We start from the raw sequence: 20,279 nt of genomic DNA on the forward strand, positions 1-20,279 counted from the left end.
CTGTCAGCCAGTGCTGGTCTAGAAACTCAATTTCTTACATAATGAAAAATTTGTATACCTGCTTTTTAATTGTTAAAGCACATTGAACTTTCAAGAAGTATGAAGTGATCGGTGTTACCAAACCAGTCAGAACAAAGAGATATATAAGGAGCCTGTCTTGTAGGCAAACGTGTAATTTCTCTTAGGTGATTTGAAGTATGAGACTAACTTGAAGATGCTTCATTATTCTTCATGAGCGGTTGGGGCTGGGACTGAAAACAGAGCATTTCCAGGTTGGCACAAGGGAGGTGTTCTTCTCCACGGTCAAATCCTGTCATTCCTGCCTTGCCTTTTTATTCCTGGACTCTGCGATTTCATCCTTTAATGTGGTAATAGCCATGTGGACAGCATTTGGGCAGTGGAGATGTTTGCAGGAGAGTTGCATGACTTTAGAAGTGTGTCGAGTGTGGAAAATGTGTTGACTTTGACCCAGGGGTATGATTTGTGGGCAGCTTTGAAAATTCATTCTATTTTTCAAGTCCCTTAAGTCACATAGGTTCCCTGTGTGTTTCAGATCACATAAACAATCTCTCCTCTGGCCTCATGCTAACACATAGGATGTGTCTGTTTAAAGGAGTTCTGTAAATGCACCAAGGGCTCCCAGTAAGCTGGCAAGACACTGCTGCTCGGCCAGAGTCCTTACTGTGATGGGACAGGGAATAATCAGTGTTTCCCCGCAGCGCCCACAGTGAAAGTCCCATGCTTGGTAGTGAACACGAGAATGGCCACATAGTCTTTGTAGATTATATCTCTACTCTGCATAAAGGCAGGGAATAATTTGCAAATATGGTCACATTTTCAAAATGAAAGCATTTCTTTTACAGTTGTGTATAAACAGTTGAATTCTTTATTAATTGCCTATTAAGTTCAACACACCACGATACAGCAGTGTACATTTTGGAGAAGCAGTAAATATGTATGTACGTTCTGATTTCTAACTAAATGTTGTGCTTCTGGACAGCTACCTCTGCACTGATGAACCACAGGCTTCATCTCTGGTATTTGGACCTAGGAGATGGTTTTAGACTAAGAAAAGTTACAACCCCTTTTCCTTGGTGTGAGGAAATGAACAATGCTGGTGCCAGTTTGTCTTTTTTTTTTTCCTCTGCTCTCTAGTATAAATATTTTAATTTTGACACCATCTGTGAATTGCAGTAACATGGATTTTATGCTCCGGTAGGGTTTACATGAATGGTTCTGGAATCTCTCTTGAGCACAACAGGCCAAGTGGTTGGACAGGGCTGGAGATGGGAGGTGTGGGGAGTCCAGTGAGGCTGAAAGGAGACAGGGAGTGGATCAGATCTACTGAAGACTCCTGAGCATGCTGATAACTTCATCTCTTCATGTGGGGTAACATTTAAGAATTTTAAGGTGAACACAGAGGTGGTAGTGGTGTGGTGGACTTGACAGTTGTGAATTGTCATACACTTCTATGATAGCCAAGTAGAAGATGAGTTTGAAGGGCCAGAGATGTGGAGGCAGATTAGAAGGCTGTTCTGGTAATCAAAGTAAGACATCAAGAAAGCTTGGGCTAGCTAGAGACCTGGAAGAAAGAAGGAGTTTGATCTAAGAGATATGTAAAAGGATGAGGTGATAGGATTTAGATCTATGGTGTGAAGGAGACGTGCAAATCTAGAAACTTTTCCCAGTGTCTAGCCAGAAAAGGGAGAGGACTGAGATTGTAGGCTCACTGGGCAAAAGGAGGAAAAGCAGGTTGGAAGGGTGTTCTGTTTGGAGTCTGAGAGGCAGAGTATAGACACAGCAAGATGATGGTGGTGTGGAAATGCATCATGAGACCGTGGTAGGTCTCTTTGCTTTAGAAAAAATTTGCCTGATGACAAATCTCTTGGAACCTGCAAAATACCCATTGTAAGAAAAATATTATTCAGGAAATGGCAACTACAAAAAGCTGCTCAGACAGTAAGGTACAGGTGAATCTGCTCAGAATAGGAAAGTGTTCTCATTGGAGTAGGTGATGATGGAGGGAGTGGGTCAGAGGGTGGTAATTCTCATCCATCAGACCTCTATTAACCTGGAGACAAAGAGTCTGGGAAATTCCTGATTGCCTTTCAAGATGTATCCAGGGCCCCCTTTTCTAAAAGTCTTTTGAGCCATGTCTATGCTTCCGGCTGAGGGGGACAGCTGGCCTAGCTCTCTCCTCTGGGCTGCGGGTGTTCTTTGTATTTCCAGGTCTGTGTTTTTGCTTACGACCTGTATGGTCTTTGCCAGGAGTAGTGGGTTTTTTGAGAGGCGGACATATGTAATCTCCATTTTGTTTTACCTTTGACACATGGGGTATATCAGGTATATCTAGCCCATAGTAGTGTTCAGTGGGTGCTCACCAAGTAAATGCAGGAGATTTATTTATACACAGAAAGTGTAATAGTCTGTACAGAAGAGAGGGGACCTAGGTTATGACACCAATTCTGCAATTGGTTTTTTGACCTTGAGCAAGCTAGTTAATTTTGCTGGACCTTGGGCTTCCTTATAGGCAAAGGCGATTGAACAGGAATCTAGGAAATCCATGAATGGTCTTCAAGAGGTCCCTGGATTTCTTGAGATGAAATGCAGAATTGTGTATACTTACATATGTGTGTATTAATCTATATACATAAAGGTCCTCTCTTTTCCTTCGGAAAAGGCCTAGGACTTTCAACAAACCTTCAAAAGGGAACTGTGGCCTTAAAATAATCAAGAACCACTGAATAAAATGTGGTGGCTTTAAAATTTCTATATATGGACCAAGGTAGCCTTATGGCTGCGTGTGAGGTTTAGCTAAAGGATTTGTCTTGAAATTGCTATTATATGACAGTTCATTTATGTAGATTTTTATATTTATTCAAGACAGTTATGGAAGTGATAGAGATTGTAGGGAAACATATGCTAAAGCTTCTCTGAGCCCATTCCTTTGTGCTGTCATTTCTTAGAGTTTTTAAAATTCTGTGTGAACTGTATAGATTGTGGTTCTTATTATGTGTTATCTTCAGGAGTTGACCAGGCATGGGAATTTTTTTTTTTTTTTTTAATTTGCTTTAGCAAGGTCAAGTGTGATTGTTTTGGACTTTTAGGAATACTTCCAAAAAAAAAAAAAAAAGGAATACTTCCGTATGACAGGAGTTTTTGTTTTGGTTTTTGAATATTTACATGGAAAATTACCTACAGGAAAAGCAGAGAATGAATAAATAAGGAAAAATGTTTACCATTCACAATCTTCATTTTCTTTAACATAATCCTATAATTAGATAAGCTTAGCAACTGTTGATGAGTATCAGCAAACACTGGCCATCATGTGCTTAAACAGAGGTACAACCTAACTTAATAGATGTATGCACAGTCATTGGAAAGCTTTGTTTTATATCTGGTGCTAACTTGAGGTAGACCTCTCACATTTTATTTCCTGAAGTGATTTGCAAAGACCAAATCTTACTTTTTCAACAAGGATGGTGACTGCAATGGCATTAGGAATTAGCACTAGAGAGATGGGACATTCTTTTATATGCATTTTATAGATAAAGATAAATAGGTAAAGGACCTAAAGCATAGACCATCTCCTTAACTCCTGTGGTTACCCAGCTAATGAGAGGTGGAGCTGAGATTTGAACCCAGAAAATCTGAGTCTTAAGCTTATGCTCCTAACTAGTCCAGTATAAGATTTTCCTAAGGGAAGGTTCTTTTTTTTTTCTTTAGAGCTTTTACTTTTGAAGTTTTGAAACAATAAGTATAGAATAATTCTTGCTTTTATAATCATTATCAAGGCCTGCACAAATTATACATAATTTAGACCCATTTAACCTCTGTAATTACTCTACTCTTTTGAACAATGCGAGTTCATTTCTCATGGTTCATAATCTTGATACAGAAATCTTGTTTAGTGCATTTTATCTGGCTATACTCCTTTGCTTTGCCCATAGGGGAGGTGCTAGGAACATTTTCTAGCAATGAACGGTATTCAAAGCAACAACCAGGTGTTTTAGGAAAGATCTCAAATGTGCTGCTAGAAATGACACTAAGCTGAAGTATATCTTAATGGGGTAATTTACTGTGTGAAATTAAAACTGCAAAGAAAATTAAGATAACGAATTCTGTTGATTTCCTAGGAGACTTCAGGTAAAATATATTGTTAGTCTGATAATCACCATCTGTTTGAGTTTAGAATTAGGCTTCTTCACCAGGGAGTCTAGTGTCTGGGGCGCCTGGGTAATACCAGGTCTTCTGGGCTGCCTCTGGGTTGCACCTGATGGAGTCCAGAACCTTGTGCTTCTGTCTGAATTACTCAGTCCGTCACTCCCAGGCCACATCGGAGTTATGTCCTTGGGGCCATGGTTGTTCCTCCATGACCACGCAGGGCACTTGCTCTGAGCCTGCAAGAGCCATGATGTGGCATCCCTGCCTTATCTTCAGCTGCTGGATGCTAACTTCAAGAAAGCATTGCAGCACCACAGTATGAACTACTAAGCTTCTCTTGCACTTAGGATTCAAGCCTACAGCCCCCAGATTGCCTTGCAGAGCCCACCTCCCTGTAAGGGTCACTTCTCAAGGAACTTCTACTGAATTCAGCTCCCTGTTCATGAATCTTAATGATAGCCTTTCCATTGGATCAGCGAGAGGACTGAGAGGTAAATCTTCACGATAGAGAACTCAAGGAGATAAATCCACAATTAATTAGCACTTTTTGGCAGACCTGTGTGCTGATCCCTATGGTTCTCTGCTGTTACTGTCTATGGCCATGGCTTCCTTTACTCAGGAACTTAGAAGTAGCTGTAACATACTGCTTCTGCATGGATGACTTGTTTTAATTACAAATTACATTATCAACAGCACGAATGCTGGATATGCAGAAAGTAGGAATTTTCTAGAAGATTCCATGAAGAGAATGGTTAACGTGGGTAGCTTTATTAGAGTAGAGTTCTCTTTTTGGAAATTTTTTTTTCTCTTTTTGGCTTTTCAACCGACTAATGGGGATGGTGAAAATAAAATAAAGAGCTCAAACTAAATTGTAACCACCATTGGGGGTAAATTTGATAGAGGGTATTGTCACTATGTATAGTGTTTCTAGATTTGAGGAGATAGGTAATTCTTTCTCATATTTAATATTTAATTTTCATAATGGTCTACTTCAATTATTCATTCATTCCCTGCTTGTGCCAGGCTAAGCTCTTTACATATCTTTACACATATTATCCCCAGTCCTCACAACAGTTTTGAACGGTAAGTATTATTCATTGGAGCAACAAATATTTTTGTGTTAAGTGGTTGTTATGACTCTGCCTGTGAGCTAGGTGGTAAGAAAGAACAGTGGAGAGAAACAGTTGGAGTTACTTAATGTTAAGGTGTTCCTCATTGTTGGATGGGAAAGACAGTAAATAGATCAGTAGAATGCCTTGTTATATTCTTAATACACTCCTTAGGGGAGTATAAATTTGTAAAAAGTTTCAAAGAGCAGTGGTCATACTTTGGACCTCTTCATCCCATCTGAGAATCTTTTCTATAGAAATAACCTAGATACAGTTGAAAAGATAATTGGCAAGGATGGTAATTTTCATCATTGTTCTCGTAGCAAAATGTTGAAAAAGCTCAGTGGCTGGAGAATAGTTAAATCATTATGTTATTTGCATACACTGAAATGTTGTACAACATTAAGGTAAATTAAGTAGATCTGAATGTGTTGACAACAACTGTCTGGGATATATTGTTAGGTAACAGACTCACGTTTTAGAAAAATCTGTATGATAGGAACATGTTACCTAAAATAACAATCATGAAGAAAAGTGAACAAATGTATGCAAGAGTCACACCAGATTTTTAGCTCAGATCTCCATTAGGCAGAAGGTGTGTGTATGGTGGGGACAACTTTTGTGTATTATTACTATGTTATTTTAATTTAACAAAATAAACAGGAGTCCTTTTCAGATATTTTAAACATCAAATAAATTTTTAAATAAGTTGATGGGTACTAGGGCAGAGTTATGTCCTAACAGGAACACAAAGGACCTAGACTGGAGTGGGAGATGTCAGAGAAGGCTCTGGTGGAGAGAATGGCCTGTCAGAATTCAGATTGTACATGGTCAGCCACGCAGAGGGACAGAGAGAGAAAGAGAGCATCCTGCTCAGGAGCATCCCAGTAGGTGGCATTGGAGCTGGCCACCTCCATGCTTTATTTAAAGGTTTGCACTGGTCATCCTGGGTTCTTCTCTTTGCCTCTACGGCGCATCAGCCACTGTGCCTAAGTACTTCTCACAATTCCACTTCTCCTCTATCTCTGCTGCTGCTGGCATAGACTTCTCATTTCTCAACTGGAAGATTCAGAAAACCCCTTGGTTTTCTTGTCTGGCCCCTTGTCTATACCCCATGCCCTCTACTCCCATCTATCCTTCACTGTGCTGAATGATCTTCTAAAAACACACTTTTGATCTGGGTATGTTCCTTTTAAAACTCTGTCAATGATCCTCCATAGATCCTGGGATCTAATCCCCCCTTCTAAAGCAAGTGTACCCAGCCCTACTTACCTCTTAACACTTTCCTTCCAAAATAACTGTCATTTATATTATCTGGAAATATTTTCCTTTTTTTACAAATGCCACTCTTCTTTATTAAACAAGGGGTAGATGTAGGTAAAATATCTGTAATATGGATTTAGTAGTTGGTTGTTGGCCTGCTAACTTGCAAATGTCCTGCCTGAATAGTTAGTTACCTCTTTGTAAGAGTTCATGTCTGTAATTTCAAATTATGTTGACATAACAATTTAGAAATTAATACATTTCAAGGAAAATAGTCTTTTACTGTCCTTGGGGATATTTTCTTTTGTAAATATTCTTGAATGCATGTCTCTCATGTCTGGAGAATCTGGCATTAATTTGTGTATTTGTCTATTCCAAATCCGGATATGCTCCACCTTTATAGAATACACACTGTTCTAAAAACACTACATTGACTAAACAGTCTTATTTGCTTTGGCTAAACTTAGAGTTAATGGATGTACAATTGGATAGACACAAAACTGAGAGATTGTCCTGAGAGAGTCACTTTAAGACATGCTACGCATTATTCTTCCATCCTTTTCATCCACTGAATCTGAACCTTCATTATTTTTCTATTACTGAATGGTAATAAGTAATGGTTTTAAATAAATAATAGGAATTGGTTTCATCTTGTTGAATTTCAGAAATGTTTGTACTTCATAAGACACATTTAATGTAGGACCAAAGTGATAATATACTATCTTCTAGCTCCCTCTGGTGGATAATTTATTATACCAAAAAAAAAACCAAACTGCAGTCTTGAATGGGAATGGGTAGTGAGTGAATAGTTCTGATTGTTGCTGGGAAAAGGAATGCAAAATACATTCTTACCTTTATATATATCCTAGTTATTATAGATAATATACCCAAGAATAAACCATATTTCTGTTAAAATGTAAAATACAGCATAGTAGTAAATTACATCATACTAATGTTACTGCTGTTTTTCTTCTGAGTAATGCTGGGACCATTGGGCAAAATAGAATCAGATTTCCCCCCACAGCTTTAACGCAGTGCCCATCCGGATAAGGCTAATGCTGAAATGCAACAGTATCTTTAATTCATGAGTCTAAGTACTACACAGATTATTCCAGAATCTTCCAAAAGCTGGACATTTCTCTCAGTAATGCATAATTTTGGAATTTTAGTAAATAGTTATTTTTATTTTGAATCAATTTATATTGATAAACTTATTTATTCATTCATGATCTTCTAAATTTACAGACTCACTGAAGATACTTTTATTTTTAGTATGGGGAATTAATTGATATCTAGTTTTATCTAGGTGGTTGTGTCTTGCTTTCAGTTCAAATGTTCCACAAGGTTAAACCAGGAAGAAATTGTGCAGTCTTTCAATTAAATTTTATTTGTATATAATGATAATTTTATATAATGAAAGTTTACATTTATTGAGTTAAGCATTATCTCATTTAATTTTTGCAGTAACTCCATGAGGCTGGTAGTTAGTTTTTGTTATCCACATTTTATAGAGGCTAGTAAAAGTGAGCTTAGCTGAAATCTGATGAGCCAAAGCTTAACCACATATCCTTACTCCAGAGCTGTACATTTATAACTTAAGCAATAATACTATCTCCTGAAGTAGGCAAGAGATAGGTATGAGGCTAATACTTGTATGAGACTTCTGTGGAGTGCTGAAGACCTCGCTATTATGTTTCTGTGTTTGAACTGAATTCTTCAGTTCATCTCAGCTCAGAGGGAGATTTTTGCATTTTTTCCCCCCTTGTTCTGAATAGGCCTTATAGAAAAACCTCTTTAAGTTTTGTTTAGTTTTGAGAGTTAGGACAAATCAAATCGGTTACCGGAGAAACAGGCTTCATGAGAAAAGTACATTTTAGTTCTTAGGGTTCCTCACTGAGTCTTTGAGAGAGATGAACTTAGGTCCAAAGTGGTAAGGAACCGGGGTGCCTGGGTAGCTCAGTGGTTGAGTATCTGCCTTTGGCTCAGGTCGTGATCCCGGGGTCCTGGGGTCCAGTTCCTAATAGGGCTTCCCACAGGGAGCCTATTTCTCCTTCTGCCTGTCTCTGCTTCTCTCTGTGTCTCTCATGAATAAACAAATAAAATCTTTAAAGATAAATAAAAATAAAAGTGGTAAGGGAGGGTAAAATCCTTAGGTTTAAAAGCTAAAACTATAGCAGGGCTTAGGTACTGAAGTCTTCATAAGTAATCTTTAAGTTATGTACAGGTAAGCAAGGGTTAAGGAAGTTCTTTTTCTGCAAATACTCAGAATTATAATGTAATTTTCTTAAAGTTGGCAATAAAGAATAGCTATCATTTAAATAAGTAATACTTAAATACGTGTATTATATTTTTAATTTTAATCATTGAGATGATTAATAAGCTACCTATGATTATAGGCAGTATCCAGATAAGAAAACCGAAGCCCAGGGAACTTAAGCAATTTGCTTCAGGTTATATGGCTAATGAAAGGTAAAGCCAGGATTTGAACTGTGGTCTGGCTAAAGAGCCCACATTCTAAACCACTTAGCTATATAGCAGTGCTACCCAGTAGGACTCTCTGTGATGGTGGAAATGTCTGATGTCTGCGTAGTACAGTACAGTAGCCACCAGCCACATATGGCTACTGAGCTTTTGAAATGTGGCTTGACAACTAAGAAACTTAATTTTTTGTTATTTTAATTTTAATTAATTTAAATTTAAATAGGCTCCTGTGGCCAGTGGCTTCTGTTTTGGATAGTGCAGCTTTATAAGACCTTTCAGATTCTGTAGAAGTGGAGATACAAGACCTCTAGAATTACCATAACTCTTTGCTTTGGTGATAAGGAAACTGCAAAACTGATGTTTAGTAATCTGTGTGGAGTTACAAAATTAACAAAGGGACATGATTATAAATAATCTAGGTGGTTATAAATCTCAGAAACAGCTCTTCCTTTTCTGTATTTTGTGTTGGTGTCCTCAAATTTAGGTTTCTGCTGCCATTTTTCTCTTAGGTTATAAAACTATTTTCAAAAAACATTCTTATCTTAAACACATGTCCAATTAACACTTTTTCTTTTTTCTCAGGTTATAGAAACCCTGTCACGACTTTCTCGCACACCGATAGCGTTGGCCACAGGAATCAGGTAAGCTCATTTCTCTGTGGTTCATGTGTTCCATTCCTTCAATGTAATGGTTACTTATTGAATGGTTACTGTTAGTAAAAACACTTTGCGTGCAGGGACCGTGTCTCATTCATGCATGTACAGTGGCTGATGTATAAGTGCCTAATACGCATTAGAAATTAATAGAGCAAATAAGAACCTTATTTGTAGAGTTGAATAAGATACATTGGCTAAACATCATTCTCAGTTCAGCACTAACTTACTGATGGGGTACTTTGTTTTCTTAACTTCCTCCAACATTTTATTTCATTACATATGATTCATCACAAAAACACAGATGCTCAAGTAAATACTTGAAAAGCTGTTGTACATTTATTTCCTATAGTCCATAACAATACCTCACAACTTTAGGAGTTTAAAAAGTAATCAAGCAAGTATAAAATGTATACAAGGCTGTGTGTTGAAGGATTAGTACTAAATGAAGTAAATTGAGTAAGTAATTATGACTTGGAAGTAAACTTGGAAGTAAATCGAGTAAGTTAATTATGACATCTCCATGCTGTGGAGTATTATGCAGTCAGTAAGCACGGAAATAAATGTAGACACGTATGTTTTGTTGGGCTTTTTCTCTTTAACATACTACCTACTCAGAAGTTTGTATTTTAGTAACATTAGAAAAACAGAGCAACAGTTTCAGTAGCCATACAGCTAGGCTGCCTGGAAATTGAATGGATTTCGTTGTTTGTCTGGTTTCTTCAGGGCTCCATACTTCAATCTCCAGCCGTTAGGAGTTCTGTGATGCCATGTCTCTCCCTCTGTTGCTTCCATTTTTCTGTGTCCAGCTTACATTCAGATTTTAAGGGAGAAGACATAAGCACATGTTACAGAGCTGATTGGCTGTGTCCAGGCAGCCCATTCCTGGATATACAGCACAGTGACCCCAGGGAGGATACCCTGCAGATCAGTTCTTGGAAATGGGCTATGAATTTGGCAGCTTTCTACAGAAGTAATCTCAAGGCTGGATATGTGTCCAGCACCTTATAATTTGCTCTACATGATTCATCTTTCCATATTAGTATATATTTTATGCCATTACATGTAAACCACAAATTTTGAAATAGCTGGATTCTATTTTTATGTATTTATGTATTTTTGATTCTGAAAGGATATACATTAGAAAGTTTTCCTTTTTAATAATTATTATCTGTATTTTCAAATTTTTGTATAATGGATTGCATTGGTATAAGAGTATAATCAAATGTGCCTGAATTTAAGGAAAAAAAGACTTTGAAACTTCAGCATTTCTCATGCATTTTAATTTATTTGAAAAATGTAAATTCCTTAAATGTCTTAAGTATTCAGTTAATCCATAAATACGAAAATCTGCTTTTCAATATATTGAATATAATTATTTAGCAATTACTTAGTGCTCATTTATTATTTTGATAGATCTTCTTATTTTTATGAAACATGACACTGGCTGCATATAAAGAAAGTAAAATTTCTGGCACAATAGTATAATTATGGTTGTGTTAGATATGCATTTAGGGAATTATGTTGGGATTATGAAAAGAGTGCATAGTACATTAGGCAAAAAAGCCAAAGGCTAGGAAAAGGGGATCAATTAAAGTGCTTTTCTTTTAAATGGGAACAAAGAAAACATCCTACCCTCCCTAAGGTCTGGGTTCACTCATTTGTCTAATATATGAAAATAAAAACTACACCTTAAATATTTTGAAGTCCGAGTAGAAAAGTCTGCCAGAATCAATAATCGTATATAAAGGGCACGGATATTTTGGTCTTCAAATAATTTTTTATCTATATTTAGTGGGCTGAGTCATGCAAGGATGATTGTTACCAAACTCTTTGTCAGATCAGCTTCCATAAGTGGAGAGAGACAGTGCTGAAGGCAGGGACACTTGGGTGGCTGCCTGTTTCCTGGACTGGGAGCTACAGTGGCTGCTGCATGGTGAGCCTGCAGGTGAGCCGTGTGTGGCCAGATGAGCATATTAGCATGTCCACAGCTGCTCTGGCGACTGCAGCAACCACCGGTAATGCTACCCATAATTTGCAGTAGCAGGTGCCAGTGTCCCTGGGCGATCCCATTCACGGCCACAGGATGGGCACTTTGGGAGAAGCCCGGGACGTTGTGTTAAACATGATGACTGCTCTAATCACTGTGCCAGCAGCTGACCTTATGCATTTAGTGAGAGCTAAATGCCTAGCCTAATGGTTGCTTATTCATCTTTTTTTTTTTTTCCTTTCTCTCTTCTAGGCCCTTCCCCACAGAAGAGAGCGTTAGTGATGAAGACATCTACAAAGGCCTTCCTGATTTAATAGAGTACGTTGGGCATCTTCAGCAAAATTAAACCACTGCCAATGTTTGCATCCTTTATGGATTTTAACCATGGATGTTAAAATAGCTTTCTGAAGCAGAAAAGTGGCTTAATGATTAAGACGTGTAAGAATTCACCTGAAACTAGTGATGGAAAGCTTCACAAGAAAATGTACTTCATCTGACTTTAGTTCCTATTGCGTGCCCCACACCATGCCACTCCCTGTGGCGAGTGAGGAAACAGACGGCAATGAAGGAAAAATTGGGAGTTTCTCAGAGACATACTAGAGGTGGAGGGTGAAATTAGAATTAGACAGTTAAGGAACCAGTGACAAAGAAAGCAGAGCTGCTACTGGAGTTGAGGGCAGGGCAGTGCATGGTCTGTAAAGTTCAAGGAAAGACGAGATGAGTGTGGGCTAGAGTTCTTCTGGGAGTTTCATTAGATGCTGTTTGTTTTGCACAGAGAATCCTTTTGGGCTTTATTATTTAAGAGTCAGGAGAGGCAAAAGGCCCTTGCACCTGATTATTTTCTGCTGATTGAGTGACTTGTGCAGATTACAAAGAAATATAAAAAAAAATGATCCCCACCCCTTAAGGAACTGATGAAAAAGATCAGGCATGTTTGCAAAGAATTATAATAAGAAATAGATCATGCTCCAAAAGAGATTCAGGTTCTGTGGAAATTCATCTGTTCATCCATCCTAATACACCAGCACTCTAAGCTCGTTCTTGCTGTAGGACCTTTGCATTTGCTCCTCCTGCCCTTACGGCTGGTCACTCACCGTTCCAACATTTCCTCTGACGCCCCTCCGTGGACGGGCCTTCCTGACTAATCTGAAATTGCTGCCGGCCCCTTACCTTGCTCTGTGGCTTTATGGCACTCACTACTGCCTGAGACAGTCTTTGTTTGTTTCCTTTTTTCCCCTATTTCCTCTTTAGAAGGTCAGCTTTGTGAGGCCAGGGAACTTCACCTTGTTCCTAGAACTTTACATAGCATTTGGTGTATGCTAGGCCCTTGGTAAATATTTGTTTTCTGAATGATTAAGCAAAATTGCATTAAGCATCTCCTGTTTGCCAGCCTTATGCTTCAGGCCTGAGCTGTCTAATCATTCGTACGAGCTCACTGAGTGCCTGTTTGTGTGCTATGTTCAACACATTGCCTTGTGTCTTAATCACAACATGATGAGGTTGTTCCTATTATCCCAATTTATGAAGGAGAAAACTGACTCGTGGAAAGCTAAGAAACTTGTTGTAGGTCATATAGCTAGTAAATTTTAGTCTATAGATTTGAATGCAGTTCTTACTCCAGAGCTGAGGGCTCTTCCTCACTGTTTCGACCCCTGGAAGCAGGCTAAATTGCCCCTCTAAGAACTTCAGTAGAAGAGCAGAGGAGAATGCTGGCAGGATGGCCAGCAGCCCATCCCAGAATAAGTGGCACTTGGATGGGTCTCAAAGTCTTATGTTTTAAATGTTGATGAAGGACAGTTTCTTAGCTGTTCTTAAAACCTGATTTCGAGCAAGATTCATACTGATCATCTCACTGAATTGGCTACAGTTTTCATAAAGTGACTGTAAGGTTACTGGTAACATAACCAAATCCTTTGAAATATTAAGAAGAATATATTATTTCTAGGGGTGCCTGAGTGGTTCAGTTGGTCAAGCATCTGACTCTTGATTTCAGCTCAGGTCATGATCTCAGGGTTGTGAGATCAAGCCCTGCATTGGGCTCCATGCTCAGCACAGAGTCTGTTTGAGATTCTTTCTCTCTCCCTCTCCCTTTGTTCCTTCTCCTGACTCAGACTCACTTTCTTTCTCTCAAGTAAGTAAAATAAAATCTTAAGAAGAGTATATTATTTCTAGAGCTATTACGTTCTTTTTTTAAGCCCCACCAATTGTTTACACCTACTAAGTTTCATAGCTTGCCCTCATCATGTTGTGTCGATGTCAGGATAAATCCTGTGAGAATGCAGCCCTTGCTAAATTTGGAGAAATCTGGGCTCCTGAGTCAGTTGCTCTGAGACACCTGCTCATGCTCTGGGAGATGCAGACTGTTTCAAGTCTCCATCTGGTGGTGGAAGGTCCAAACACGGTGTTATTTCTGCAAGTGCTTGCTTCTGAGTTTGCTATGACACCTGGATTTTCAGTCTTAGCTTTGTTATGATCTCTGGGCTCATATCCTTAACTCGGACTTTTGGGGGTGAAACCACCCCGAAGGAAGCCCCTAGAACCAACACTGGCCTGCTCCCTACTGCAGAGGGGATCATTCCATTCTCATGTGGAGAGAAACAGACACAGGATGCAACAAAGGATGTGAGATGGTTAGGCTGCACAGTGTCTGCTTTTTCTACATTTATGATCAGGGTGCAGTCATGCCCATATATAGATGAGCTGGACACAGAAAAAGTAATATAGATTATTGTTGGTTTGTTGACCATGTGAAGAATCAGTCATCCTTCCCTTCTCCCCCAGTCCCCGCCCCCACTTCATTTTATGTGGATCAGGAATTCTTGAGTAGGGTGCTGGGTGGCTCAGTTGGTTAAGTGTCTACCTTCAGCTCAGGTCATGATCAGGTCCTGGGATCGGGCCCCACATTGGGCTTCCTGCTCAACAGGGAGCCTACTTCTCCCTCTCCCTCTGCCACTCCCCCTGCTTGTGCTCTCTCTCTCTCTGTCAAATAAATAAATGAAATCTTAAAAAAAAATTCTTGATCAAACTTTTAGCAAGAAAATCTTCCTTTGTATGGGATTGAATAACAAAACCAAAGCATTTTAGCCCAATCTTGGGTGTGGGTGTTCATCCTTGCGTACACACAGGCATGTGTGTCACTCCTACAATTCTTTTTTAAAGACATTTTTCCAGCTTATTGAGAAATAATTGACATACATCCTTGAGTAAGTTTAAGGAATACAGCCTAATGGTATTATTTGTATATATTATGAAATGATTACCACAGTAGGGTCAGCTAACCTCTATTCCTTCTGTCTAGATACAATTAAAGAAAAAGAGATTTTAAGAAATTCTCCTTGTAATGAGAACTCTTAAGATTTACTGTTGTAACAACTTTCTGTATACCGTGCACAGTGTTAGCTGTAGTCATTGTGTCATACATTCGATCCCTAGTCCTTATCTACCTGACTGCTAGAAGTTTGTACCTTTTAACGACCTTCCCCCACTTATCCATCCCCCATCTCTGATATCAAGTCTGATCTCTTTTACTATGAGGTTTTCTGGGCTTTGCCTTTTTTTGGTAAGATTTTATTTATTTGGCAGAGCGAGAGAGCACAAACAGGGGGAGGGGCAGAGGTAGAAGCAGAGGCAGAGGGAGAAGGAGAAGCAGGCTCCCCACTGAGGGGGAAACCTGACATGGGGCTCCCAGGACCTGGAGATCATGATCTGAGCTGAAGGTAGATGCCTAACCGACTGAGCCACCCAGGTGCTCCTATTTTTTGTTTTTAGATTCCACATGTAAGTGAGATCACACAGTGTTTGTCTTTCTTGGTCTTATTTCCACTCAGCATAATGCCCTCATGGTCCATCGATGTTATTGCAGATGGTAGAAATACTGAATCATATTCCATTGTGTGTATATACATATCACAATTTCTTTATCCATTCATCCGTCAGTGGTCACTTAGGTTGTGTTCATGTCTTGGTCATGCTATTCTGAACATGATGGTGCAGATCTCATTTTGAGTTAGTGTTTTTGTTTCCTTTGGATATATTCCGAGAAATGTAATTCCTGGATCATACGGTATTTCTATTTTTAATTTTTTGAGGAACTTCCATATTGTTTTCCACAGTGACTACACCCATATACAGTCCCACCAACAATGCACAAGGGGTCCCTTTTCTCCACATCTTTGCTAAGATTTATCTCTTGTCTTTTGATGGTGGGCATTCTAACAGGCATGGGGTGATATCTCGTGAGTTTTAAGTTGCGTTTTCATAATGATTAGTGATGTTGAGCGTCTTTTCACATACCTGTTGTCCTGTTCTATATATTCTTTGGAGAAATGTCTATTTAGGTTCTTTGCCTATTTTTTAATTGAGTTATTTTGTTGTTTTTGTATGAGTTGTATCAGTTCTTCAAATATTTTGGATACTAACACCTTATCAAATAGATGGTTTGTAAACATTTTTTTCCCCCATTCCATACATAGGTTGTCTTTTCCCTTTGTTGATGGTTTCTTTTGCTGTCAGGAACTTTCTAGTTTGATGTAGTCCACCTTGTTTATTTTTGATCTTGTTGCTTGTACTTTAGGTGCACTATCTCCTACAATGCTAAAAGAAAAATCTGTATGTATTCATACAGAATGTACCTCTACTCTTATGGGAAATAGTCAAAAGCAACACTTCAGCAAGATGTTTTTCCAGAGGTGGAGGTGGTGGTCAGAGACCATGGAGCTGGCAGAGAGGAGTAGCAGAGAAATGGATTTCACAGCCTAACTTCTTATTGAATGGGATCCCCTCTGCTCCAGAGCCTGTTCTGGCATAATTTCTTAACTCTGCTCCCTCATGGACTCATCAAATCTTCCTATCCTTTGATGGGTTCTAGAAAGTGTTCAGACTGGTTCAACTCCCATCCTCTAGTTGGATTGCCTCCTTAAACCCCTCAGTATGGAAATTCTGGAATTGCCTAATGACTTGCCATCTGCCTGGTTTTACAAAGTAGGAAGCTGAGTGGCTTCTTTCACTCCTTTCCCCTCTCTCTCTAATTCTGATTGGTCACCAAGTCTGGTTGACTGCACCGGACACAGTCTCTGAAGTCTCTTTGTTTCTCTCCTCATTTGTCTTTAGTTATGGCTGTCAGTATCTCTTACCCACAGGGTTTCATTTCTGGACTTATGTCTTCTTGTTGCCTCCACTCTACCCTTATATAAAAACCTCTTGCATCCCACATGCCCACATGAGGTTGAGCTTACAGGGTGTACCGCCTTTCACAGGCTGATTTTTAGCTCTTCCCTCTGGGGCTCACATTGAGTTGCCTGAATGGGACACCACTCTTGACATTGCTGGGCTTTTCACACCTTCTGCCTTTGCACGTGTCGATGTCTTTTGTTTGGAATGTTCTTTCCCCTTTTTTCCACTGAGTACCTCACCTCTGACAGCAGCAACTCTGTCTGCCAAGTCTGCAACCATATCTCCTAGAACATAGTGGTATTTATTTAGCAAACATCTATTGAATAAGGTGATAAATAAATTCAAGATCCAGTTCAGATGTAATATCTGTTGTGAAGCCTTCCCTGACTTCCTTAGTCAGAGTTACTCTTTCCCTGGCTTCTACATTCTGCATTCATCTGCTCTGTTTTCTACACTAGACTGGGAGAGTCCTTGGATCTTCTTGATCCAAGCATTCTTAGCACCAAAGAGTCTGGACTTCTGTAGATTCTTGGTAAATGTCTGTTGCGTGAGTGGATGGACAGCTAACTCTAGAACAAATTTTTCTCAAAGCAGAGTTTTTCCTCAAAGCAGGGTTTGTTACCAGCAGGTCACTTTCCCTTAAGGCACCTTTCTTTCTTCTGGGTTTTTGAAACAGTTCATTCCTATCAAATGCTTCCAAATAATCCTTCATGACAAACCTAGACAGAGAACCCTAGTTGTAGAGTGACATTTACAGTTACAGTGTTCCAGTTTTGTGCATATCAATTTATAATGTTCTATATGCATAGGGCCAGAAAAGATGATAAGAGCTGGTAGTACTGAAGGAGTTGAATTCCTTTTCTGAAAAATGTTAATGTTTCTTTCTAATGTGTCCAAATTTTTAAATATTGATTCTTTTGGATTATTAGTAATAGAGGCTATTTATAGAAATCTTGAGCTAAAAGGAAGAACTTAAGGAGTAGTAACAGAACATGTGATAGGTGGAATAAGCTATTTCTATTTTGACTGAATGGGTTTTTGATGTCCTACAAAGGGTTTAGGGAAGATATATCCATCAGTTACTGGGTAAGTGCTCATGGGAACTTTAAAAATAGAGATGGTTTTCATCTGTCAGGAGGCCAGCAGATTACAAATGGTATTTAAAAATGCCTTGTGGGCTTGGGATCGTTTCTTTAAGCAGAATCCAGACAAAACAGATCATGGTAGAATCTGGCTGAACAGGAGAACCTGTGGAGACCCTCTGAGTGGGCTGGAAGGAGCATGGTTGGAAAACCACTGTGTTAGGTATTGGCAGTAATAACCCTGCAGAAATTGATGCTTTTAAAAGACCATTTATAAACTCTGAGATCCTCCTCAGCTCTCCTGTCTTTCCCACTTTATACCCATTAATCTAAATGATCAATCCCAGGCCTTACCATAGGAAAAATGAGGGCAGTAGGATAGAGTGATTAAAACATTTAGAACATAAGACAGACTCAGTTTTAAATCCAGGTCTGCCATGGACTAGCTGTGTTTCCACAGGCAAGTCGAATAAATAACCTTTAGTTCTCTTCGACTACTTTATCTCTACAATGGATTAAATAATAATGCCTGCTTGATAACACAGTGAATACTGGGCATGAGCCAACCACATGAGATCATGTGTGCCGAGTGATCATCTGTGTGCATGTACATAGGAAATACCAGGGCATGTTGTCACTGCCGTCATTGGTGGATTCCGTTTTTGGGCATTGTTCTGGTTAGGAGGGAAAGAACTGTAAAACCTTTTGCTCTTTCTGTGAATCCCGTTTTATTTCCTCTCTGGATTTCCTACTAGGCTGTAGCTATTGCATTTACTGCATAATAGAAAATGACCGAAGTATCATACCCTTTGTTTTAGTGAAACGCACGTGGATGATGAAGAAGGTCTCTACGACTGTGTTTATGGGGAGGACGAAGGTGGAGAAGTCTACGAGGACTTGATGAAAGCAGAGGAAGCACATCAACCTGTAGGCTCTCACTTGCCTTATGTTTTAAGTTACTTTGAGTTGTTTTATCAGGATACTGATTCCTTGCAAGACTGATTCGTGTGATTATTTATGTAACTTGTACTGCAAAGTTTTTTTTTCTTCTTACTTTTGCTAGTTTTCAACTGTATAATTAAGATTTACTGCATTTGGAAATACATAAACATGACATTTTACAGTTCAAAACAACTGTAGGGAATCTCTGGTCTTGTCCTTGGATTTTACTTGTAAGGAATGCAAGTCTGAGTGAAATGATATGTCACCCAGCTAAATAGTGGCAGAGTAGCAACAGAACGTTATTCCAGGGAATCATGAAATTTTATTATCATGAAAGGAAATCTTTTTTAAACAAAGCAGTTAAGGCTTCTTTAAACTTGATGTAGCATTAGATATATGTTAGGGAATGTTTCTTCATATTTGTTAGGGGTGTAAGAAGAGGCATTTTTTCTTTTGTTTCACTAAAGGGCTTCTGGGACTTTTATTGTTTTATAAACTTAGTTTCCGATATTGTCCATAGTCAATATGTGCCCACAAAGGTCTTATCTGCCATTAAAATATCTAAAACATTGAGAAAGAATTACTTTGAATTGTTTTCTCACCTGTAATCTGGAAAAAAAAATGGTGAGTTGCTTAGGCTTTTATTAATTAGAATCTTTTTTTTTATACAAAAGCTTTTTCTTCATCAGCTCAGTGGTGGTTTTTCTGTGCTTTAATGAATTTCCTCAGCTCTCTTTATAGTCTTGCCTTTAATAAAAGGCTAGAGGGTTGTCCAGTGCCCCAGACAGAGAGCAGTAGCTTCTGTGGGATGGAAACAAGTTACCTGGTCTGTTTGGGAAACATAATGAATGCGCTCTAACCCACTGTATGAGCTGACAGGCTGCCTGTGGCAGGATTCTGAGTATTTTTAGGTGACATTATCATCTGTTTCTCCTATAATTATCATCTGCTTTGGGTACCAGCAAATTCTTGAGTGCATCTCCCAGGGGCAGCTCTCCATTCAACTGACAGTGCTGGCTTGTGACTATGGGATGGTTAGGCAATGATAATTTAGATGCGTAGGCCCTTCTTGTGTGCTCCTCAGGGGGCTAAGTGCTTTACCAGGTTACCTCATTTACAGTTCCTTGGGGTTAGAACTGTGATTCTCTCTCTTTTGTAGATGAGAAAACAGAGACACAGAGAAAATAGGTAACTTGTTCACAATAACATGCTAATAACAGAAAAACTGGTACTTGAACCCAGTTCTTTGTATCCTCACACCTTTGATCTTCATATTAGGCTCTACTACCTCCACTTAGTAGGAGAACCAAACACCAAAATGTTGATTCTTTAAAAAAAAAAAAGTATCTTAATATTTCTATTTATCAAATATCCTTTTGTTATTTTGCAGGTATTTCTATAGCACTTGTAAAGTATGCTGTAC

General features: G+C 38.9%; 1 protein-coding gene across 4 annotated transcripts in view; it reads left to right on the top strand.

Moving 5' to 3' along the window:
* Positions 1–20,279, top strand: part of VAV3 (vav guanine nucleotide exchange factor 3) — a 352,116-nt gene that overhangs the window by 141,547 nt on the left and 190,290 nt on the right. For all 4 annotated transcript variants that reach the window (XM_038541166.1, XM_038541164.1, XM_038541165.1 and 1 more), the window contains exons 3-5: positions 9,600–9,658; positions 11,913–11,978; positions 18,733–18,841. In XM_038541166.1, coding sequence (XP_038397094.1) covers positions 9,600–9,658; positions 11,913–11,978; positions 18,733–18,841 — 234 coding nt within the window. The remainder of the gene's footprint in view (positions 1–9,599; positions 9,659–11,912; positions 11,979–18,732; positions 18,842–20,279) is intronic.

This window comes from Canis lupus, chromosome 6 (assembly GCF_011100685.1).
Source record: "Canis lupus familiaris isolate Mischka breed German Shepherd chromosome 6, alternate assembly UU_Cfam_GSD_1.0, whole genome shotgun sequence".
In the NCBI taxonomy this organism is placed as follows: domain Eukaryota; kingdom Metazoa; phylum Chordata; class Mammalia; order Carnivora; family Canidae; genus Canis; species Canis lupus.